This window comes from Anas acuta, chromosome 14 (genome assembly GCF_963932015.1).
Source record: "Anas acuta chromosome 14, bAnaAcu1.1, whole genome shotgun sequence".
NCBI lineage: Eukaryota > Metazoa > Chordata > Aves > Anseriformes > Anatidae > Anas > Anas acuta.
The window spans coordinates 18,773,417-18,798,922 of NC_088992.1; the positions used below are offsets into that span (position 1 = coordinate 18,773,417).

The 25,506-nt window shown below is 36.8% G+C and overlaps 1 protein-coding gene across 4 annotated transcripts in view; it reads right to left on the reverse strand.

Moving 5' to 3' along the window:
• GABRA1 (gamma-aminobutyric acid type A receptor subunit alpha1) overlaps positions 1-24,989 on the reverse strand; it is a 43,030-nt gene extending 18,041 nt beyond the window's left edge. Inside the window, exons 1-6 of one of the 4 annotated variants that reach the window (XM_068697738.1) lie at positions 23,718-23,903; positions 23,492-23,680; positions 21,218-21,305; positions 17,296-17,408; positions 7,735-7,802; positions 1,340-1,560 (exon numbers count right to left, since the gene is read on the reverse strand). In XM_068697738.1, the coding sequence (XP_068553839.1) occupies positions 1,340-1,560; positions 7,735-7,802; positions 17,296-17,408; positions 21,218-21,305; positions 23,492-23,680; positions 23,718-23,886 (848 nt within the window). In that variant the 5' untranslated portion in view covers positions 23,887-23,903. Of the gene's footprint in view, positions 1-1,339; positions 1,561-7,734; positions 7,803-17,295; positions 17,409-21,217; positions 21,306-21,476; positions 21,729-23,322; positions 23,381-23,491; positions 23,681-23,717; positions 23,904-24,803 lie in introns of those variants that run through there. The other 3 variants (XM_068697739.1, XM_068697741.1, XM_068697740.1) reach the window with 3 other exon arrangements.
• Positions 24,990-25,506: the final 517 nt, after the last annotated feature.

A 25,506-nucleotide genomic window follows, 5' to 3' on the forward strand; every position in this document is an offset into this window, starting at 1 on the left:
AGAAACATTTGCTGAAACAATTGCATATCAAACATCAGCAAGGAATGGACAGTAGCATTGACTATCAGGCAGAAGACTTCATTAAGGCACTTGCAAAGATGAAGAAATAGAAATGGTTATGGTCAAAAATGGAGACATGAACCACGTGCTGCCGTTGTAGTGTTCTTGTGGATTAAATCCCTAGCAGCCCAAGAATTTAGGTAGACCCGGACTTGTCTAAGCACAAGCCAACCATATTCTACTGTATCCTAGGGAGCCTTGAATGATGTTTCAGATACATTGAACACACTTAACAAACTTCCAAAAATCCTGGAAATGTTGTTTTCTCAAAATACTTGTATTGCTTTTAAAAGAATTTTTAGAATTGTAAAATGAAAGTTCAATATTCACCTAAATACTAAACTATCCATCTTGACTTTGAGTCAAAAGATTCACGAACATGTAGCTCTGTAGAGAGCTACAATATACCATTTTTTTCATTGTTTAATTCAAGGTCTTTTTAATCCAGAATGTTTCCACCACTGTGTACCATCATTATTTTCAAAGGATATATTTACCCTATTGCTGACAACTGGTTAGTTCAATTTGTTATTGTCATGGAGAGTACCCCATTTCCAGAAAGAATGACGCCAGTATGGGAATCTTTCATACCCCTAACATTTTAAACACATAGTGTATTGTTGCTACAAATGGAATAAGAAATGTCCATTTTTAGATTCTCATGTTCTGTATTACCAACTAGCACAAGAAATGAGATTGTGCAATGAATTCTCTGGTCATCTGCTATTTCTTAGAATCTGCTTTCTATAGGAAGCAAAGATTAGAGACCCTTATATATGATCTAGAGGCCAAATTATGTTCAACTTTCAGTCTCTATTCTATTTCTACTGGAAATGGTCAAAGCCGGGCTGGATGGGGCTTTGGGCAGCCTCACCTTGTGGGAGGTGTGCCTAACCATGTCAGGGACATTGGAACAGGATGGTCCTTAAGGTCTCTTTCAACCCAAACCTTTCTGTAATTCTGTTTTGTTGATGGAATACTTGAAAGCAGCTCCAAATTAAGGTTCTTTGCAAACTGATGGATTCCTAATACTCTAGGTACCTTTTTAAAATTAAGTATTGAGATGCATCCAGGGCATGTAAAGGTGGCACAGCAAGAGGAAAAAAATGAACACTGCAAATGTCTACTTATCCATCATTCTATGACCTATTGTGAAAATAATTACTAAGCAGGAATCGAATTACGCTGAAAGAGGAACCCGTTTCCTGTTTGGAAAATATCTTGCTTTACAAAGTTATATTGTCAAACTAAATGAAGGATATAATATTTTAGGGCTCACCTCATTGTATACAGCAATGTCCCATCCTCTGTAATTCGTAGTAATTTATTTGGCATTGTCATGTTATGAGCCACTGACTTCTTTCCATTGTGGAAAAAGGTATCAGGTGTCCAAATTTTGCTGGCCATTAAATTGTTTAACCGGAGAACAGTCATAGGTCCTTTGAATTTTAATCTTTCATCTTTCCAGCTTTGGCGGAAAAATACATCTATAGTGTATTCCTACACCAATTCAAAAAAAAAAAAAAAAAAAGGTAATATTGTCATATGTGGAAATACAGGAATTTGAAAATTATATTCTTACTGTTCCCTAAAATCAAGACAATTAATGAAATTAGTAATTACCAGAACGTTCGTTCTTTATATTACTTACAATGTATCTGTAGCTGGTTCTTTAACAGTTACAACAACATTGCTGTGTTCAATAGAACAAATGTTGGGAAAAATAGCCTATCAAAAGTTAAACAAGAATTTAAGGTATAATATAATGGAAGCAACATATTTTGCCCCTTTCTCCCTTTCCTTTCACCTTCCATCAAACTGTGACTTGAAGCTGTGGATATTCAGCCATTTTGCATAGCCTGCAAAGAATATGTATCTTAGAATAAAATAAGCCTGGTGAGACAGGATCTTACTAGAGCCTTTTGTTTTAGGTGTCTCATTAGCATAAAGAGGTAGTCAACCTGTGAAAAGTTCACACTACTAGAATTACGTGGTCTTATTTAAAAGACGTGAAATGGCTCATTGGTCCATATCACTGGACTCAAGAGAGCGCAAGCTGAGGATTGCTTTGGACCAACAGTAATAGTTCGGTTATGCAAGGACTGAGGCAATGGGGAGGAGATGCACTGGCTGAGTCAGTGTATATAGGGAGAATAAAACAAAAAACTTGCTATGAAATGAAAGAATTATTTTTTACAAAGCAATAGAAGTTAAGCGGGAGACAGTGAAGTTAAGAAACATATGTTGGTGTATTATAGATAAAACACAGAGTACTTTCCCACTCTGATGTGGTAAAAATGTGGAAAACTCTTATGGATAATTTAATATTTACTTAGAGAAAAATTCCATTCTAACATGGAAGTGCTGTATGAGATTATGCTATCACTCATGGTCAAGATTTTTGTGATAAATATCAAAAGCAGCTATCCAAACACTGTTCAAAATTACTCTGAAATATAATCATTTGGCTGAGAAGCTGAACCTTTGCTGAGATCCTGTGCCAATGTCTGATGGCAAATCCTGAAGGAAAATGGCTCTGGCACACACTGCTACAAGTAAAAGAGCTTCCCCAAGGAATATGCTAGTAAAGAGAAACATTCTGGAATGAACATTTAAAAATCCATCCATAGCAGACTCCTTCAGACTCATGAATTTTGTTTTAACAAATTGTAACACTCTGTATGACATAAGCAAGTGTGAGCTGCTTATTAATTGTGCAACTATCAGCAAGCAACAATACTGAGTCTAGCAGTGGCTTTTTGGTTTTCAAGGCATGAAGTGACTAAATAAATTTATTGTGGACAATAGTAGTTCTGTGGAATGGTCTTCGCTGTCATGTTTGTTTTTTGTTGTTGTTTTTGTTTTTTTTCTTTATATCTGAGACCCGTGCATCATATTGATGCATATTTAATTGCAAACATAATAGTGTTTCCACTTTCTTAATCACATGCTTAGTGTGCTTCTGGAATTGGTATTTGTTCAGAGGAAGAGGCGTTAAAATATTGTATTTTCTCAGTGTTTTACTAGCTCCAGAGATTTCTTCATACACACGTGAGAAAGGTAAAAGACAAGCCCAGAAGGTGGTATCACTTCAGTGTGCATTCCCTTTTTATTTCTAGCAATTGCAAAGTAGGAGGTGAGTGGAAAGTGATACAGGTTGAAAGAAGGGAGTTTGGTTCTTCCCTTTACATGAACACAAATTTTTTAGGCTGGAAAAGATCAAAGAGTCTGAGACATTTGGTAAGGAATATGACAGCAGAAGACAAAACTCAATTAAAAATTAGCTGATAGGTCATAGTGCACACAGACTGCATCATTTTTGGCTGAGCTTTCTCACCTCCTTAGCTTTCACTACCCATTTTAACATGTACAGTAATTTCTCTCGAATGAATCCTGACACATGGATGATCTTTTACTCAGATTAGAGCTTTCTTCTACAGGAGAGTGCCATGCAGAACAAACCATGTACTATAGCACTGGTCTATGTGCAAGCAGATCAGAGAGATAGAATTCAGAATAAATTCTCCACAGAGGAGATTCTTCATCTCTTAGTGTGCAATTAAAGAAAGAAGATTGCTATTTGCAATAAATTGTATAGCATTGAATATTTACAACATTTTGTCTTACATGTGAGATCCAGGCAGGAAATAATTTAGTATTTTATATATTCTCTAATTCACTCATCTGTTCTCTCTGCCCAGAGACTGTTCATATACAGGGTAGAAAACACCATGGTCTGTATTCTATTAGGTGCTGTACAGGAAGGTACGAAGACAGAAATTCTTTCCTGAAGAGCTTACAGTAGAGAAACAGTGAATGAAAACTTACTAGAAAAACATCATTTCGTCCTTATGAAAAAAAAAGTGTGTGTTTTTTATATGGTTCTTATTTCAGATAATATATATCAAAATTTTCACAAAACGATAGTGACGTGAGAATAGACAGTTATCTGATCATTAGTTCAATCCACCATCTGAGAGATCATACCTGAAAACTTGCAAAGTTCTTCCAAAATTATATGTTTTTATTTTAAAAAATGCTTTTCTCCTGTTTAACTTGATTCCCAGGTTTAAGACAGAGCCAAGGCATTCTCTTTATAGAATAGCAGGTTATGTCTGTACTGTTCTTAAAAGAGTGTCTTGAGAGTGGGTAGGAACACCATGTACTGCCTGATATATCAACCTACTATCTATATAACTGCCTCATTGGATTCTTGCAAACAGATGGTCTAGGTATGCTGGTGTCTCACTGTGGCTGTAGTTTCATAACATATGGCGTCAGCTGGAATAGCTCATTCCCAGCTCCTATCCATCAGTCCTGGTCCCAGACAGCAGCACATCCTTCCCTGGTGTGCCAATACAGCTGCTAGTGAGGCTTCCCTGTGACTGTATCCCATAATCCCAGCAACATCAATTGTCAGTCTGCTTGCTGGAGCAAATTTGGGGTAGCCCTCAAATGGATTCTGCACCTGGGGGCAACAAGCCCAGGCAGAGCTACAGGCTCAGAGATGAGTGGTTAGAAAGCTGCCTGGCAGAGAAGAACCTGGGAGTATTGGTTGATAGTCGGCTGAATATGAGCCAGCAGTGTGCTCAGGTGACCAAGAAAGCCAACAGTATCCTGGCTTGCAGTGTGGCCAGCAGGTCTAGGGAAGTGATTGTCCCCCTGTACTCTGTTGAGGCTGCACCTCGAGTACTGTGTTTTGGGCCCCTTGCTACAAGAAGGACATGGAGGTGCTCGAGCGAGTCCAGGGAAGGGCAACAAAGCTGATGAGGGGTCTGGAGAACAAGTCTTCTTTACTGAAAGGGTTGTTAGGCATTGGAATCAGCTGCCCAGTGAAGTGTTTGAGTCACCATCATTGGAGGTCTTTAAAAGACGTTTAGATTTAGTGATATGGTTTAATGGAGGACTTGTTAGTGTTAGGTCAGAGGTTGGACTAGATGATCTTGGAGATCTCTTCCAACCTAAATGATTCCGTGATTCTGAGTATCTACAACCAAACTGTAGTATGTGTGGAAGATTTTGCACTAACATCTGTTTGTACACAGATAATAATCTAAATTTCTATTCTGATAAGGACTTCATTTGATCTTTCTCTCTCTGTTTTCCTTGTATTTCACACATTTCCTTAAGCAGAAGAGTTAGTGTGAGTAGGCTGTACACACATTACTTTTTCTGGGAGGTGAGTAGGAGTTTTACACGAAATACTTTTCTGTAATCTCTTACTTTTCAAAATGTATGAACACCTGCCTATGTGTTTTTTGGTCACACTTTATTAAGATGTAGATAAATTCTTTCTCCTATATTAACTAAATGAAAATTGGGAGCCATTGTGTTATGTGTTTTTAAGTATTTTTGAGAGCCTTTTTTCATGGGTTATTAATATTTATGCTGTATTAATGCAGCTAAACTGAGGTCTTTTTTTTTTTTTTTTTCAAATATACCTATTACTAATTTTGAAAGTAGTTGATTTTGAGCCTCAATATTTTATCCCTAAAAACCAAATCCTATACACATATCAGTTTTTCCCAGGAACATCAAATTAGGTTTACCTTCTACTTAAGAATTAAATCATCTGAAACTGTCAGGGATAAGTACACATTGAAGCCTATATGTGAGATAATACCAAGTAATTCAGCACGCCTATTGGATGCTCTCAGTTTACATCTTTATGTAGGAAAACATACATGCCTGTTTATTTAGCCTGCTGTTCTGTACTGGAGTTTCCTAGTAAATCTGACTCAACCAATCAAGCAACAGTTTAGCCAGGCAACTCACAGAATCACAGAATTTCTAGGTTGGAAGAGACCTCAAGATCATCAAGTCCAACCTCTGACCTAACGCTAACAGTCCCCACTAAACCATATCCATAAGCTAACAGAAAACAACACTAACAAGTATTACTTTGTATTTTCACCAGCATATATCTATTACTTTTTTTTTTTTTCCCAATTCTCACAAACATCTGTGTGCTGCCCTATACTTTAAATTCGTTTAATTTTCAGGAACCTTTCAGTGTCTACTTTCCCAAAAGACAGATCTCTAAGAAAACAGAGAAACCTCAGATCACTCACAAACTGCAGCTGCTACCGTTTTAATTTAATGCTTATTAACTAAATATATATATATATACTAGTTGCAAGACTGTGTTTGAAGTTTTCATCCAGTCTGATGGTGGTCAGTTACCTATTTCTAGACAGAACTGGGAAAGCAAGATGAAATATTTTGCTCAGCTAATCACCAGAACACAAATGAGGGATGTCAGTGGCAATCTTTATCCAAGAAATTTCCCATCTTTCAATGTCTAATTTAGAGTAATAAATAGGCATTTTAATTTCAGAGGATTATCCAATAATAAAAAATAAAAAGAAAAAAGCAGAAGTTATTGAATGATTGTTTTTTTGGAATTTCTCTTCTTAAAAGTATAGTGGTATAGTATCTAGGCATAGCATTCTGTGTATGAGCTGAGATGTCTTTGGTGTGGCTCTTTCTCTGGGTTGCTTTTCAATTGTAAGACTTCTCAGCAGAATACTAGTCAAAAAGTCTGTGCTGGCCAAGCTATTCTCTCTCAACTAAATATGATGCCATTGGTTGGAAATATAAATCTGACTGCAGTTTTATAACTGTTGTTATCCATGCAGTCAGGAAAATGGTGGCTTTGTGTAAAGTTCATTCAGGAAAATAAACTATCTTGTAAAAGTTACTTTACTAAAAGTGTTTAAGACCTGTCTACATTTCTAGTTTCAACTAAACAACTGATTATTTTGTAGTGGTAAATGGAACTTGCTTTCTTTCTTGTGATAATTTTTCCACTTATTTTTCTTTCTTTCTTTTGTGAATGTCTTTAGTTTAACGTGGTCAGTTAAAATACTGAAGTGTTTTCTTTTTTGTTTTAAGTTAATGAGGATGTTTTCAGCATTCATCCTAACACAGTATCCAGTAGATATTAGTAATCAAACCAGGCTTTCCCTGTCAGTAGCAACCCACTTGTAATGGCGTCATTTATATGCAAAATTTAAAGTACTTTATCCATATTTTTACACATTTTTTATTATCTCTTAAGACCAGAGATCACAACATCTTCATTCAGTCTTCTGAACCTCTGAATCCCCTGCAGTTATGTAGCAATTTGATTTTCAAATTCATGCCATAAATAAGTGACACTAATTCGCTCATTAATCTTCTCCTCTCATTCAGCAGCCAAGTTCTAGGAAACTCACTTCCCACTGATCAGTAGCTTTTAATATAAAAATGCAGGTTGGACTGTATGGATGTCACACTGTAAGTGTTAATTGCATTTTAAGATGATGATCTTTCTCAGCAAATTGGATCAGTGAGGTGCCAGCAAGGACCTGAACAATCATTCTCAGAAGAGTACTGATCCAAACCATAATGCATTTCATAATATGTTACATAGTAAATATAAGGTCTATTAAAACACATCATTAAAGTCACTGAAGATGGTAATTTCAGGGCACTTAAACACGGTCACAGTTAACAGGAATCATTGCACATAAAAGTTGACGACATTTTGGAATCAAGAGTTTTAAAAAACAACAACAACAAAAAAGCTTTAACAGCTTTAAAAGGAGTAAATAAATTATTGCATATATCTTCCATCCTTCAAATTGAAAAGACAAGAGAAAATAAATGCCATAGAAATAGGCCATCACTTACCATATCATGGTCTGAAACAGGCCCAAAACTGGTGACGAAGATGTCAGTCTTCACTTCAGTTACACGCTCTGATGAAGCAGGAAATTAGGACAGTGAGTGTCTATCAACCATCTTCATTAGGTCTAACCACTACAAATTCTCACAATAAATAGAAAAATTATTTGCCTTGATTAGCCATTCTAAAATTGGTCTACAATATAGCCCTGATAATTTATTGCTTTGAGATGTAATTTCACAGTCAATATTGTCAGCAACACTTCTTTATTACATTGTTTCCACAGAACTTTTTGAGACATGACTTATGATGCTGAAGTACAGCAGCCATAGTTCTGCTGTTGTATAAATCCTGTCACTCTGACTAATAAAGCTTCTTGTCTGACATTATAAACAGTGCTGAATATTTTACACAGTACTCAAAAAGTCTCATTGGGTACTCAGTGTTTCTGGGCAACTTGATTGCAGATCTCTAGTAATTAACCCTAGGCTTATGAATTATGTATTTAATATTGAGACATGGGAACATAGAGGAAAGAGAGAGGTAATACATCATGAAGTATACAAACATGAAAAATATTTTATTGCCATGAAAAGCTCCATTATTCTTAACTAAAATAAAGAAAAAACAAGTTAAAAATTTACCAGGTAAATATAATTTAAACCTCTCTACATCTCTTTGACATTTGTATAAACATTCTATTTTGTAAGTCTTAGGTGAGTTCTTTTCGGTGTAAGTTTAGGTGTTTTAAATTACATTGGAACTAATGTTAGATTTCCCTTAAACTACCAAATTTATTTTATAGGCCTCAGTGACAGATTAGCATGAATAATAATTCAGTAATCTATACTGTGTACATAACATAGATCATTTGTATATGCTATTTCACCAAGCTAGGCTTCTCTGTGATTTGTAGGATGCAAATTTGCTTAGTGGCACAATGACCTCAGCCACTTCAGAAGAACCTAACAATTACAGGTGCCACAAATGTTGAACATGAGACACCTTCCTTCCTCTACACACAGACTGCCAGTCACTTTTGAATGTATTGGCATTTTGAATGTATTGGCCACACATCAGAAAATATTTACCCAAGGTGGCACAGGGAGTAACAGCACCTGGAGGAATAAATGCAAACAGTGTTGAGTGGAGCTAACCCCACCAGCTCTCAGAAATTTCAGTGATATAAGTCTGAATATTTACTGTAGTACCATACAAGCCAGTGTGTTTATTGTTGTTATTGTTTTGTTTTTGGTAGAAATATCAGATGTGGAAAGAGTTACGCAGTTCTCAAATAACTTTCAAATAAAAATAAATAATTTGAGAAATGTGTGATAATAAAAGTAATATTAAAGAAAAGATGTTAACAGAAAAGGACATGTACGGAAAACAAGTCATGCAGCAGGCAAAAACACTCATAAGAGTAAGAAACATGTGGCTATAACATCTATATAATATTATTTAAATATTGTAAACTAAATTTAAAAAAAATTAATACAACCCTCTGATTTGAAAATAATTTGGTCTTCTGATTTTTTTTTTTTTGCATCAGTCAGTAAAGAAAATTAATAGAGTTCTGACACAAGAGAAGTGAAATAAAGAGTCATGTTTAGGAAGCTAGTGACAATATACATTTTTCTATATGACCCAAAAGTTCTAATGAGAATCAGTACTCTACAATGCACATAGGTTTTTCAATTACATTTAAAAAAGTCTGCAACTTCTGTTTAATCAGGTTTATATGAATTATTAATATGTGTACAATAAAATATGTCCTTTATAGCAGTAATCCAGATGTAAAATTAGTTCTGATTCTACCTTCATTCTTGTAATAAACTGAATGACACTTGTTTTGTTTTAGCAAGTTGGTTCAAAAAATAGATAGTAGCAAAAGAAATCTGTAGCACTCATTAGGAAAACTGAAGGATGAAATTATTACTGTATTCTGTAACCATAGAAAGTAAGATACTACAGTGTGGTTGAGTTGACTAATTGTATTCTTTTGGTTCTTTGAATCCATGACTAAGTGTTAAAATTACAGTGAATATTGACAAAAATGTCTCATAGGTGAAATTTCCTGCTCTGCTGTCCAGTGAAATGAAGCCGCGACCCTATCATTGCTAACAACCTTTTCAACTGACTAAGAGAAGTTTAAATATTTTCCTGACAGCTGCCTCTGGAATTAAGGAAGTTCACCATGAGAATTTAATCTTCTATTACAGGAAGAAGCATGTGGTTATCCAGAAGCTACTTGGCTTGGAAGAGTGTTCTTTCCTTCAGGCCATCACTTTTACAAAGTTCAAGAGTTGAAGACTGTGATCTTGTATGAAACAGCTAGCTAGCAGAAAAGGAAGATGGAGATTTCATGATGTCCAGTAAGACACTGCTGAATAGATTTTTTAAGTTCCAGGTATTCTATCACCTCTTAAGTCTGAGAAACTAATATTATCATGAAATCTATTAGACTTCTGGATATTGAAAAATGAAACTCAAATGACTCTTTAAAAGATCTTTCATTCCAACTTCCAGTCTCTCTATCTCCTTTCCACTGAGGCACTCCTGTGTTGTTAGGATATAACAGATCATGAAAGATCTTCAGTCCCATTGCATTCATTCTTAATGGTACAACCATTGTACATGGTTGTACCAATGGTACAACCAATGGTACAACCAAGTCACAGCTCAAGCAAAATGGTGAGCCTCTACTTAATGTAATGCAACTACCTTATTTACCTCACACAAACACAGAATACACTGAATCAGCAGTGAATCATGTAGTGGTATCCTGAATCTTAGTTTTAAGAGACATATGGTCATAGTATAGAGGTTAAAGCTTAAGGAAATCATTTGTTAAGGAAATGTTAATTATTCATTAAGGAAAAAAAAATGGAAACTGTAGAATTCCACAGTAAGATGGAAAATGTCTGAGGAAATTGAAAAATTAGTGGTGCCTTTCAGTTCTATATAGCATTGAAGATAATTGACATATAAGTCATAAAAAATGACAATAGAAAATGTAGACTCTGAAATCACAATAGACTGTTATTTTCGTATCAGTTAGATTTTTGCAGACCATCTAATAGTCCATCCTCAAGTCCAAATAAAACCACTGAGAAGATGACTAGATAATTTACTTTTTCTTTGGTATGTACCTCATTTTCAAAAGCTGTGAAAAAATGTGTATGAGCAAGCACACAGAAAAGGATTAGCCCTTCCAAACATATGTAGAAGTTTCAAAATTTGTGTTTACTGTTTTACTAATTAGATGATTCAACTGTGCTTTGTTAAAAGCTACAAAAGTTGAGTCACTCTTGCACAGAACATACGTTTAGTCATACAGTTGGGATATATTTAGAATCAAGGTTAACCATGTTCAGTTTGCAGCTTGATTACCATGGCAAAGTTGAAACTCTGCTTCAAATGCTCAGAATGCATTGAGATTTTTTTCAGGCCCTTCAAATCCTGAGCTATATTCAATACCATCACAATGTCCCCGAGAACTGGGGAAAATTCTAAGCCATTGAACAAAACAAGCTTAGGCCAGGAGCAGATCTTACTGCTGAGGATAAATCCATCGGTTGTGAAGACACATTAAGCATGTCTCTTGACTGTACCGTCTATCTCATGAACGAGAAATAGAATATAGGGATAGAAAGTGTAAGGATTACAGTTAAAAAAAAAAAAAAAAGTAAATTAATAACTTACTAGCTTTACAGTATGTTTTATGATGTACACTATAAGGCAACCATAGGGTCCAAGTGGTTACTAATCAGTACAATAACAATTGAGTTCAAGACCTAGACACTGGAACACAACCTCAGGCAATAAACTAGTTTATACCAGTGGAAAATGATTTTGATCCACATATGGCTATGAAAGCATCAGTCAGTGTGAACTGTTGAAGTGTCACTGTTTGCAAGTACTGTGTTTTTCTAAGGATGCTAGACTAATGTAAACTCTCAAAACTATTAAGTAAAAACAATAAGTGTTTTGATTTAAACTCCCAGGGAGCTTATTATTTCTAGAATTGTGATTGGATTACAAATTGAGAACAAAATGAGAAGATTTATTTTAACAGCATGAAATAAGCCCATTAATCATAGGAAACTATACATTAACTATTTCCCTTTCTCACCTGCTGGAATTTGAGCACAACATTTATTAAAATTACTCACTTTGATAGTTTAAATTAATTCCATTTTTTCTATTAATGCACCTGCTCCCTTTGCACATCTTGTTTAAGCATGTGTTGTAATTGTTAAAATGGTGAAGAGTCTTCCTGTGGTTTTGAATGAAAGGGGTTTAGATGCCTGTTTAGCAGATGCCATTCCTATTAAGAAAAAAACACACTAGTTGTGCTGCTGTTTTGGTTGAACCACAGCAAAAACACTAAGAAGAATTTTATGATCCTGCTTTTGCAGAAGCAGAGACCAAAAAGGGAGAAGAGTGAGCTGCCATAGTCCATGCCACTATGAAGTGATGACTGAGAACTGTGCAGTGTCATGCTAGTTATCCCCACAGCAATTAACAGCTCAAAGCTGCTCCTATCTTCCCCACCTCCTTACTGTTGTATCAAAGTAATTTTCCTTGGGTCTTCTTATGGATTTTTACTGTTCTCTTTACATCAGTGCGGTGCCTATGGTGTGGAAAAAAGACCAAAATAAGCCCCTTAAACTTTTACAGAATTACGTGTAATATCTAGTGCTTCTTCACCAGATTATGAGTAAGGGCCCAGTAAAAGTCTCTTTTTATTTAGAGTAGAAATGTTTGGGTATAACTAAATTTTTATTGCACATGCAAACCAAAACCATATTTTCACTAAACTCTAAGTTAGTTCAGATGTGAGTTCAAATTCAACAATTTCTGTTTAGATCGCAATCATCAAAAGGTAAGTTTATTATACATTAATATATAATGTTCTGATAAAACTGAATTTTAAAACCTAATTGACATAATAGTGTCAGGTTTATTCCCCATCATTTTAAATATGAGCACTCTATGGAAGTAATTAATTGCCTAAGATAGACCAACTTTCCACCTAGGGACAGTCACACCCAGTTTTGATATACATCACAGTGGAGAGATCAACAAATTGCTCTTACTGATAACACAAAAAAAATATAATTCCATTCAATACTAAAGTAATATTTATAATCTATTTGGTGTGACCTAATGGCAATTCAACCAAACTATAAAAGCAAATTTCAGTTAGAAAGATTTACTCTGATCTGCCTAATCAAACCCACTCTAGTTCTTCTTAGTTCTGTATTAAACAGTTTTTTCCACTGCAAAATTGTTCTCATAGGCATAAACTGCATATATAGTTATTCTAAGATGTCACACATATCCATTAATTTTATAGATGGGATGTGTACACTACAAGTGGGATAGCATAAAAAAAAATATAAATCTGTAGCTAAACTTGATTTCATGTTACTGAATCTCAAGCACTGTGTGCAAAGAATCTCCTTTGTGCAAGCCCTCTCTGCCTTGTGGCATTCCAAACCTGACTCACTGGCATCCCAGAGCTCGTATGTATTCCCCACATGAAGACAATCCAGAACAAAAGTCAATGGAATATTCATTTATCCACAAAACTTACTTTTTTTCCAGCATTTCTTGTTGCTTTCTATTTCTTTTAAACTCCCACTGTAGATATAGTGGTTTACCAAGAGAGGTCACCAAACATCAACTTCACTTTTCCTCTTTATTTGACTCCTTTCCACTACTATCTGATCCTTTATTTTCTTCAGGACTGTGTGTTTGAAAAGAGGACAGCATCTTTTCACTCCTAGTTCTACGACCTAAATAGTTCACTGAAAATTATATTACCAAAGTGACCTCACAGTTTATTTATACTTTAATGTCTAACATGATTTCCTCTTTTTCATTTTCAATGTTACTCTATAAAATTCATCCTCCTTGCTTTTTGTAAATGATTATCCTCTCGTAGAGTAAATAGGTGTCCTCTAGTGTGATTCAGAATGTTTTTAGATTAATTTTAAAAGTTCTGTTTTCCAAGCACAAATAACTGTAAATGTAGTTATTTGTCCATGTTTATGGATGGATGCAACAGATGCTATTTCCTAGCGATGCCTGACTAAGTGACTGTGCCCACGTATGGAGGTGGTTAGCATCTAAATAACATAATTTATATCAATAATTATTGATAACAGCTGTAAATGTGTCAATGCATAACAAAGTACTGTGTGTGTTTCCTTTAAAGTAAAATCAGATTAAATTTAGCCACAATGTCATTTTTTCAAATTAGCATATTCAATTATATTCAATAATTTTTCCCCATGGGTTACGTACTTCATTTTTTTAACTATTCTTTATAATGAGAAGTAACTCTTTCTTTGTTTAATGGCAAAATGCTCAGACCTGTTCACTTTATTTCAAGTATTGACTTACTAGATAATCTGGCAAATACTAACATTGATTACCTTACTCTTTATGGAGCATAGGTGTTTTTTCATTTTCCTTTTTGAAGTGATACCTCAAAAGATGTTAAAAAAGAAAAAGGATGATTTAAAAATAATACAGCACTGACTCTACACTTGGTGAAAGAGTGGTTCAAAATTCAACTCTTCTAGATTTTTCATTATCGTAACACCTCACCTTTTAACCTGTCTTTCCAATGAATATCCAGTATAGCTCTGATAATGTATCTTTATAATGAGATCTCACCAGGAGCTTGTTACAGATTTCATGCTGCCACTACGATCTACTCCACCACGGTATTTCCACGTAACAATGAAACTATTCACCCCACTCAGTAACAGGAGGTTTGTGAACTTGGGATAGAGAAATATTATTTCAAATAATATTTGAAATAATTCAAATTATTGGGTTTTATTTCAAAAAGGAGGAAATTACTCTTGCAAGCAAGTAGAGCAAAATCAATATCAAAGCCCTTTCACAATTCATTACGAATTTTTTTGGTAAACAAACCTTTTTTTGTCACTGAATTCTTCATGTATACAAATAAGAAAAGGGAAACAAACAGACTGAAGAAACTCTATCATATACCTTTTCCTCTGTAGATGAAAAAAAGAGAAACTGGTTCTCTTTTCTGCTTCTGTTCAAGCACATAATTTGATTTTCTACGGGTGTATATATTTGCAGTATTATAGTACGTAAGGAGAGGTCTTACAGGGATAAGCACAAAGCTTATTGCAATCTGGCCCTTTCTGTAGGAGAAAGTAGCTATACCTTGCATTGTTTTGCTTCATCTACTGATTCTCCGAATGCACAGGGAATAGAGAATAGATAATTTTGGATAATTAGAAGACTGCTATAGTGTAATCAAGAGTAAAAAGATTTACACTGTGCCTAACTGTAAAACTCATTAACATAATATGTATATATGAGGGTCTCTGGCTTCTTAATTTCTCTCAGAGCTGCATAATAGCTGATATGGAATGAATGAGTCTTAGGCCTAATTCTGTAAATCTAAAAATGTTCTTGTATTAGTAAATAATAAAAATCCTGGTCTGGATTAAATATTTAATAAGAAGCCATCGGTGACACTGCTGAGAGCAAAAAGGAAAGCACTATTATATATTCACATATATATAATTCACATATATTTAAAACTTGCAGCAAGCTATAACAGAAGGTTGTTGAACTTCTACCTCTAAAAAACCTGCCAAATGGATACATTAATTTAGACTTCTTGTTGGATATTTCTATGTATGGAACATTTCAGCATATATTCCCCCATCACATAAAGTCTCTAAATCAAATATATCAAAATTGCATAATCTTGAGGTTCTTAGCTCATAGAAACCATTCCAATTATGCCTTTCCTCCACTCTATCCCCTGTGCTCTGCTCGTTTTTCTTTTAACTTCTAATGATGCAAAAGGCTATTAAAGTTTGTGAAGAAATTCATTTCCTCCTATAGAAGCAATTACATAATATAGTCTCTAAGTAAGGAGTGAATTTTAACTGGACTGAGTGATCCTTTCATGAGGTATTCAGACCTTTTCTTCTAATACACCCTTGAAGTTTGACTTCATAAAACATATTTGTAAACACCCATACCTAAGTGTCTACACTGAAGTGCTGAATTCTGTAAATTGCAATCCAGAGAACGAGAGAAGAATGAGAGAAATTCCTTTCCCTGCATCTCCTTTTGTTTGCTTTTCTAGTAGCTATAACACAAATCATCATAACAGCTACAAACCTCATAGAAGCAATCATTGTGTTCTCAGATTTTTCTTGTAGACATGTACCAGACTTTAAACAGTTTACAGAGTTTTATTTATTTATTGCCTTCTGTGCTATGCTTATTTACTGTGATATAGTAGCTTACTGAATTCTACTGTTGCATTAATCAAAGATTAAGGAGCATTGATTTTTACACTAATCTGAAGGATTTCAAGCAAACAGGCAAAAGTACTGGTAGATAAAAAGTTATACGTATTTTATGTATTATCTGAAATTGCACACAAAAAGAATACAGACCAACCCATTTTTAAGTGTGTTTCCTACTGGACACTTTATAAACAGATTTTTATCTCTAGCCATTCATTGAAGTCAATGAAATCAAACTATAGAAGAAGTTGTCTCACAATTCAAGAAATATTGCATGATGGTAGTCATGAGTCACAGAATAAGCTTACTTGTAATTATCTTTCTTTTCATCTGCAGGAGATGATATCAAAATTCTTAATGCAATGACCTGTTATTCTTATAATGCAGTTCTCCTGAAAACTAGTATATGAAATCAGTTGAACTATACTTTGTGGATTGGGTGGGTTGCTTTGTTTTGTTTTACTTGGACAATCCAAAAGAAAAAAAAAAAGTGATGTGTGAAAAAAAAGAAATAAAGCTGTCCTTTCCATGCACTGGAAAGAACAGATTTTTAAAATAACAAACAATTAGAACATCCAACTTTATGAATAACGTCTTTTTAAGACCCCGTTTTGGACTGATATCACTGAAGAACATATCAGAGTCAATTGGAATGTAGAGATGCTGATAAAGAGTAGACTTTGTAACAACATTTTTATAGAGATGTAATTGCTATGTGGTTTTATACCTTTTTATGGATTCAGCTCCAAGAGCAGAAGAAAGACATTTTACCAACCTGTGAAGACAAAATGTTAAAGAAACAAATTCTGACATACCCCCCAAAAACTTACAAACTTCTCTGAGACATTTATGTGACTAAGGTTGATTGATGTTTTCTCTTTGAAAACCAAATCCTCTTATGAAAACAGTCGGTAGGATTTTTGTGTATTTAGAGGTGCTGTTTTGGCCAAATTCATAAACTTTTCTCATTTGTCAGATCACATCTTTTATTCTTCGTACATTTAAAAGTTTAGTAAGTATTCAGAGGTCTTCTTGAATTGTGAACCATTTTCTTCTTTTTGAGTGCATAAATGGGTGAAAGCAGTATGTAGAAGACAGAATGGCACTTGTGAAAAAAATGGATTTAAATATCAGCATTATTTTATGTATATATAAGTTGAATGAAAGTAAGTATATCTTAGAAAAATAACATTATTTTAACTGATTTTTCTTAAGCATGTAACCTTGAAAATTTGAAAAACACACCTCCCAGTCCTGGTCTCAGGCGGTTATCATAACCATCCAGCAGACGATCCAATATTCTGGTAAACACTGTGGTGTTGTCTTTAAGTTCATCTTGTGATGAGGTTTGCCCATAGCTGAAATACATAACAGTTAAAATTGAAAAACAGTAATCAACCAATAAACTTATAAAACAATAATTCCAAAATGTGTTTAATCTTACTACTACTGACTTATGGTCACAAAATCTCCTCCATAAAACTACAATATAGAGATTTATAGGGTCTTTTCACTTTAACATTTTCTTTTTAATTGTATATTTTTAGTAAAATCTTACAAAACTAGTACCTTTCCATAAACGGTGAGCAAATATAACTTAAATTGCTTAATGTTTATTTCATTATTAATTAATGTTTTTAATATTCCAACACGTTCAGTAAAAGGCTCATTTACAGCAAAAGTCATAAAGGGTTTGCATAAGAAAGATACAGTAATTTAGAACACCGATATTTAAGTACTGAAAATAAATGCTAAAACAAAAATAAAACCCCACAAAGATACACTTACAAGTAAATCATTTGAGTGTATACTTTCATAGAACAATATATAATTTTGCCTTATTTCCCATTTTTCTCTAGTGATTTCATTCAGAAGAATGTCTCCAACTTTTCCTTACAAATGTGTAATGGAATCATTTGTTGATATGGAAATTTGTCATGTCTATAAAGCTTCACTTACAGATCCCTAATGTACATCTCTAACTCAGATAAAGGTCCTGAAATTTTCATTGAATGAGGATAGAATTAAGCTCTTTGAAATCTACTACCAAAATCTTACTTCCATCAGTAGAAATCAGAATGAAGTCCTTGGGCTTGCTGGTTTCTGTCTGCTGCAAATGGCATAAGAATCAAACTTTTTTTGTAAATCTGAAACCTTCACCAAACACCCTTTCATGGATAATTCCCTTAATCATTGCTTACAGTTTTCTTAAAGCCAAACCCAGTACTCTTTTTTCATTCAATGCTGGCAAGACTTCCATTATCAACACATGTAGTCATCACAACTGAAATACAAAGTGCTGCCTTCCAAAACAGCACTTTCTCACACTTGCTGCTGAACTGGATCAACATTTCAATACCAAAAGCTTCTGTTAGGATCAGTTCTAGCCACACAAGTGATTCTTTAGGCAGCCTGTTATCCATACAGCTCTGGTGCTACATGGGTCTTAGTGCTCTGCCAGTCACTCCTGCTCTCACCAGTGAAGACCACCTTGCAAAGGATATTACTGATATTCAAAATAATATGTTTCTGTTAAAATATCTGCAACATTATTTTATGTAAACCACATCAGTCAGGTATCCTTGTGTATCTTGTGTGTATCAAATCATCTCACTTGTATCAAATCCAGAAAGAAGGAGGAAAGGTACACTGATACTGTGAATATAGATATTCTGGAAATGCCTCCAAGCTATTTTGGAGTTCAGATTTCAATAAATAATGCTACAGATTTGGACAAATTTTAAAACTGACAGAGTATGTGACTGTTGAGAACAATTTTCAGGGTATTTTAATGCATACACATCACTGTTCCTAACGAAGAAGACAAAATCTCTAACAGTTTAAAAAAATAAAAATACTATGAATTCCTTCTAGCCATATATCATATAATTTCACTTGATAAAAATTAGGTTGGTCTATACTTATTTTTTATACCCATAGTTCCATTTTAAGTCACAGATGTTATTTTTTAAATTTTCCTATATGTTACCAAATAACAAGTTCTCCTGCTGTCTCCATTGAGCAGTATCTTTCAAAGGATCTTTTCTCATACATCTTATGTAGAATTGCAACAGAGGACTTTTCACAGGATTAAATTCTATATTACCACTCACCACCAGTAAACAAGCTGCTGTACATACATATCTCAAGGATAGCAGAAGGTCATCAGGATAAAGGTGGAAAAAGGATATAATAACACTTCAGAAATTCTAGGGGTAAATAAATGTGTATATTTGCAGGAGTGGCATCAGAAAGATGGTTTAGTGGCAGTGCAACGTGAAAGGATGCAATACAATACACTGCTTCCATTCTGGCTGACACATTTGTCAGTACCCTTACCTGTTCCTTTCACCATTTTTTCAGAGGCAAAAAGCACCATTAGGTCTGCTTTTAACTGACATATGGTCACAACAGGAAGAATCTGAACGTTTGTATACCTATAAAGTATACCGTAATTCCACAGAGATTGTAATTTTTCAGTCATAATAGTCATGTTAAAATATTCCTAATGCCATTTTGTTTTTTTTTTTGTGTGTGCTTGTTTTGTGTTTTGTTGTTGTTTTGTTTTTTTTTTAAATTTATTTTTCATGAAAAGAATGAATGATATGGAAAGACTGTTCTGCATCACAGACACTTTATCTAATTTGATGATTTTTTTCTTAAAGAATTAACAGTGATCCAGAAGAAAAGGCAAGCAAAGTTACTATGACAAAATGACTTTAAAACAGATAAATTTAATGTAAATTATGTACATCTTGAGGAAAATGTGACTGTATATGATTGTGTTCATATTAAACCACAGTATAATAAAACACTGTGCACTAACTCCACCTACAGGTCATTATAATAGTGACACACCATATAATTTTTAAATACTAGTCAAATGCATTTAAATTCTCACGTTAAGAATAGACTTGCATACATTACAAATAAATACATATATGCCTACACATACATAGGTACAGATACAGCTAAACACAGTTTCACAGTATTCTCTAGGTAAGCCAAATGAAATACTTCGTGAATACTTCAAATCTCACCTTTCTTAATATATTACCAGGATAAATGTATTTCTTATAAATATTATCTTTATTCCAGATGACAATTGTTGCATTCATCACCTGCTTTTATTCTTTTTTTTTTTTCCTCTCCCCAAGAGAAAACACTTGTGCTGATGAACCTTCGCCCCTTTGCCCACACCTTTATATTTAAATACTTCAGGGTAGCCGGAAGATAAGTTTATCTAGAGCCACTAGTGCATAAGAAGACACTATGGACATCAAGACCAAATACATCCTTTAGGTATCACTACTGACAATACAAAACTGCTAATACTTTTTGGTCATTATGTATTATTATTGGTGGGACTTTAATATTTTTAAAATCCACAAATATATTTGTGAGTCTTCTCGAATCCCTTTACTGAATTCTGAATTGAATAGAGTACTTCAAGTATACTCCAAACTGCTTTGTAGTCTTTATTTAATCTATTAGTTGTTAGGTAAGCTGTCATACAATTACAAATGATAGTCACTTTTAGATTGTGTCTTCAACATATATTTCATACAGATTCATTACAGCATTGTCTTTCAAATGCATCAACTGTTTGGGTGTTTGAGCTTGCAAATGTTTTCTTATTCAAACAGTCCCCTTCCCCAGGAAGGTCTGCTTTGGCTTTGCAAGAACAGGTACTAAGTCAGGTCACAGTCCTGACCCAACCAAAAAATAAAAGTTTTTCCTTGCTTGTAGGGATAATAAAGTTAATAAGTAGCACTTTTTTATTATTATTATTTATTTATTTTAAAAATTAAACAGCTACATTACATTTTTTTCTTCTAAAGAAACTTTTACTTCTGAGCAGTCATTCTGTAAGAGCATAAAGAATTGCCTAGGTGTTTTAAAGGTAGTTTAATTTGTTTCAGATAGCTTTTGTTTTTTTTCATTCACAATATTGAAAAAAAAAAAAAGAAAAAAAAAATAAAGATGTTATGCAAACAAATTGCAGTTTTCTTTCAATCTTCTCTTAGATTTAGCTGGGATTTGAACAGGGATTAACTTTCCCCAATACACTGAGTAGTAGTACAGCCCTTGAAATATTTGCTTTATGCTTCTATACTAAATGCAAGGTTCCTAAAATATGTAGGTGCGTTAAAAAGTATCTCCTCACCTTCTTTCAGTCAGTGCATTTAGGAGGAGGCTCCAGGCCCAGAGGCAGTCACAAAGCACCAGGATTCTCTTCATGGCGGACTCTGAAACTGCAAGAAAAATAATCATCAATGACTCCTGCATTAAAACAGGTACTGTGGAAAAAGAACATCCAGTTTACGCAACTTTTACAGAATAATTTGATGTCAGACAATGACCTCACAATATTCTATTTCATGTCATTCAGTATAAAGGAGAATGGCCATGGCTGTTTTGTTTACCTTCTGCTTTTGGACATGGAAGCCTTGGGTGGGATTTATTTTGTGGTAAGGAGGCATTCTTGTCAGCATTATTCTTGAACTTAAACAAAAACAATTACGAATTAAAGCTGCTGTCCCCAAAGTCTGTGAGAGTTCTTACTCAGTTTCTTCCTGTATTGCAAAAGCGACAAGGCAGCTCCCTAATGTTTCCAGAGAACAAGTGTTAATTGTTTCTTGTTTGATTTGAAGCAGCCTGAGTCCTTCCACAGCTCTTGGAAGGTATCAGCATGTGGCTGTGTGACTGAGGAGAGCGGTGCTTCCATCTCAGCCCCCGCTTCACTTTGGTGTGATAGAAGCGACTTTCTTTCTACCACTCCCCCTTCCCTAAAATATTTGTGTCAGAGAAGGAGTTACAAACACCAGATTCTGACTGTAATCTACTGCTAGGTATGCACACTAACATTTTTGTCAGGCTAAAGGACTCAGTTCATAAAGAAACCATGTGCTTACACACCATCTCCTAAGTCTCTACCAGCCTCTGATGGCTGCAAGGAAGTGCTTTTGCATTAGCAGCCTTTTCCTCCTCTCCAAACATTTCCTGTCCTCTCCCCAGAGTGAGTTACTCTCAGCTTACCTTTGAGTAGGAAGTAATAAAACCCAGAACGTTTCTTTTGCTTTCCAACAAATCATAAAATACAAAGTTAGCTGGTATTTGTAGGTTTGGTGTTCCAGATTCAACTGATTCCCCAGGAGATGCTGCAGGTCTCTTTATATATCTCTTTATATATCTATACTGTGTGCAGGAATCCAGTCGATTTTTAACATTCATTACATTAAATAAACAAAATCTGAAGCCTGTAATTTCCTCACAATAGTGGAGTTTTCCAAGTGCCTGAGAATATGAAGCACTTACATGGAAATGTTTTGTATTTTTAAATAAAGCTACCCCAATTCACTGCACGCTCTCAGAGACAATTTAAATCAATAAAATATCATTACAAAGCTGCCTGTAAGCAGTGAGATATAATTAATACGTTTAAAGACAAATGATCATCAGATAAGCATCGAGTGGGGATAAGCTAACCTAACTGGGTGGGAAGGAGCTGAATGTGGCATGAAGGCAGGAATAATGATTTTCAGGGATGAGACTGCATCCGAACTTGTGCTGCGATCAGCCCCTTACAGAGAGGCAACATCTGTGGCTTCAAAATTTGCTTTCTCCGAGTCCTGCCAACTTCTGCCTTTGCAAAAGCCTTCTTGGGATAAGGAATGGAAAGTGAATTATTTTGAACTATCTTGATCTGTTGAGCTCCGCATGCGCTCCCCTCCAAGCCCCCCAACACCAGCCCCTGCTTCAATGAACCCATAAAGGCACTGAAAACCCAGGACAAGGAAAAGTTTCTTGCAGCTGGAAGAAAACAAACGTTAAAGACTTGCACGGAGTGTCAGACAGCAGCAGCCCCTGCCCCTGGCCTCCCCCAGCCCGCACCGCCTGTGCAACCAGCGCTGGTTTTCCCCTTGAAAATGGGAGAAAGCCACGCGTCTGGGAGAATTCCAGCAGCGCTCACTGGAAGGGAGAAAAGAAAAAAAAAGAAAAAAGGAAAAATGAAAAAGAAAATGAAAGGAAAAAAAAAAAAGAAAGAAAGAAAAAAAAAAAAAAAATAGGCATTTTGATGCATTGTGACCCCCAGTGAGAGATTTGCACAGTTCTGAGGTGCAAATCGTGGCTTGTTTTCTTCCCGGCATTTCAACTTTGTATTTCCCCCTCACCCTGAGCAAGCCACCCCTCCCACCGCCTCCCTCAAGAGAGAGAGAGGAGGAAAAAAAAAAAAAAGGGCAAAAAAAAAAAGCCCCCAACCCCATAAACCTTTTCCAAGGGGAGCGGCGCAAATCCGTCCACGCTCAAAGGTAAAGAACCCCAAATAAATTTAACCACCCATCGATCGCTGCGGCTTTTCCAGCCGGAGGGAGGGAGGAAGGGGGGGGGGGGGGGGGGAAAGAGAGGCAATAAAGCAAACGCCAGCGGCCGCCTGTACCTGCGGAGAGCGGGCGGAGGAGCCGCGCCTGGCCGCGGAGCCCGCAGCAGCAGCAGCCGGGCGCGCTCGGGGGTGCGCTCGAGTGCAGCTGCCCTTGCCAGGAGCCCCGCGGGTCTGCTGCCCGGCTGTGCCGGGGGTCCCCGCCCGCCCGCGGAGGCTGCGCGGCTCCGGCCCCGCCGCTCACTCCGCCTCGGCCGCGCGGCTCCGGCCCCGCCGTTCACTCCGCCTCGGCCATTGCCGGCGTCGCCGCTGCTCCGCTCCTCCGGGCTTTTAGCAGCCAAATCTCCCTTGCCGGTATTCCGGCCGCCGCTCTCTACAACAAAAGCTTTCTCTTTAGCAAGACAGTAGTAATACGTCCCAGGGTAAACCGGATGTGAAATAGGCTGTGACTTCATGCCAGAGAGATTTTATTTTAGAAAGGAAGGTGGTACCAAACTCTCATCTAGAGACCAATCCGCCCATTTTTTATATGCAGCACAATTTAACTTTCAGTGCTCTCGCCCTAATCCCTTTCTCTCTGGCTGCAGCCTCAAATCCTTCTCCAATCTGCAGCATTATTGTTATTGGGGAGGGTAGCCGCACGGCTGCGCGGGGGGCGGGGGGGGGGGGGACACACGACTGGACTGGGAACCTTTTGACACCTACAGTTTACAAAACACTCTATTTTAAGGGCCGTGCATTACAAAAATACAAGCGGCTCGCGTTAGCATTCAACCTTTGATCAAGCATTGAATCGCGGCACAAAGATGAATGAAGGCTAGCTGGAAACGTAGAAGATGCAGCACTACGCGTGTGCGCCTATAGACCGCATATACCTACCGAGCCGGGCCGGTAGCCTATGCATGTAGCCAGATGGGGCCAGGGATGCTTTGCAATCCTAATTAACCATAGGTAACCTGCGTTTGGGGCCAGACCCCGAGGAAACCGGTATAGGGACCTGCTTCCCCCCACACCCCCCCCGGCGCTGTCCCACGCCCTTTGCCGGTGGGCGCCGCGTTTACGGGGAGTGGCCCCAAAGCCGTGCCCTGCGTGTCCGTCCCGACCTCCCCCCCCGACCCCCGGTGTCCCCCGGGGACGCCCCCCGCAGCCCCTCGGGGCGCTGCAGCCGGGACAGCTCCCCCAGCTCTCGCTTCTGCCCGGGCCACGCGTGGGCTTGCAGGAACAGGGCCGGGCTGGGACCCCCCCCCCCCTCCGGACCCTCCCGGCCTCCTGGAGCAAAGTAGGAGCGCTGGGAGGGCGCCGCTACTCGTGCAGAGAAGCGACGAGAAAGTTGGGTGCAGCCGCCCCGCGAGCGCGCCGCGCAGCTGCTCACCTGCGGGCACCGGTACTCGGGCTCTAGGCACCTCTCATCGCTCCCAGCCTTCTGCTGAAGTGGCAGGCGCTGCGAAGTGCCGGGAGCGCGGCATGGTCAGCTGCCTCAGCTCTGCTCGGAGCAAAGATAATGCCAGCTCCTCGCTATCTGTTACTTATAAGGCGCTGCCAGCATCCATGGGGGGAGAAAAATCCTCGTATTATATGCACCTACTGGATCTCAAATACTGCTTACTTTCTCTCTTCCCCTCCTATTGCCATCACCGATCCAGTTTCTGCTCCTTCCTATGATGCTGCCCCAAGGGATGCAAAATCCACATATTTTGCCAGAGATAACTTGAGTTAGTATCCTATGTCACACTTAACCTATCTATTGCAAGCTTTACCCAGGTTTTTAAATCAAATATTGCACAGTCTACACATACTCACAGAACACATGATTTGTTTGTTTTTGTAACATCATGAGAAGGATTTGATTTAATCCTACAAACCATAGCTAAGGCTGGCAATAACTTCCAAGGTGGCAGTCATTTTGGATGAATGCCTGACTTATAACAGGCTAAACACTGCAATGATTTCCCTAAGCACTAGGAAAGCATTTTTTTATTATTATTTTTTTTTAATCAAAGTCCCTTAGTTTACCAAGTCCTGACAGTTCTTACCATCAGCATTAAGTAGCCACAGGTTATTTTAAAGAGATCTGC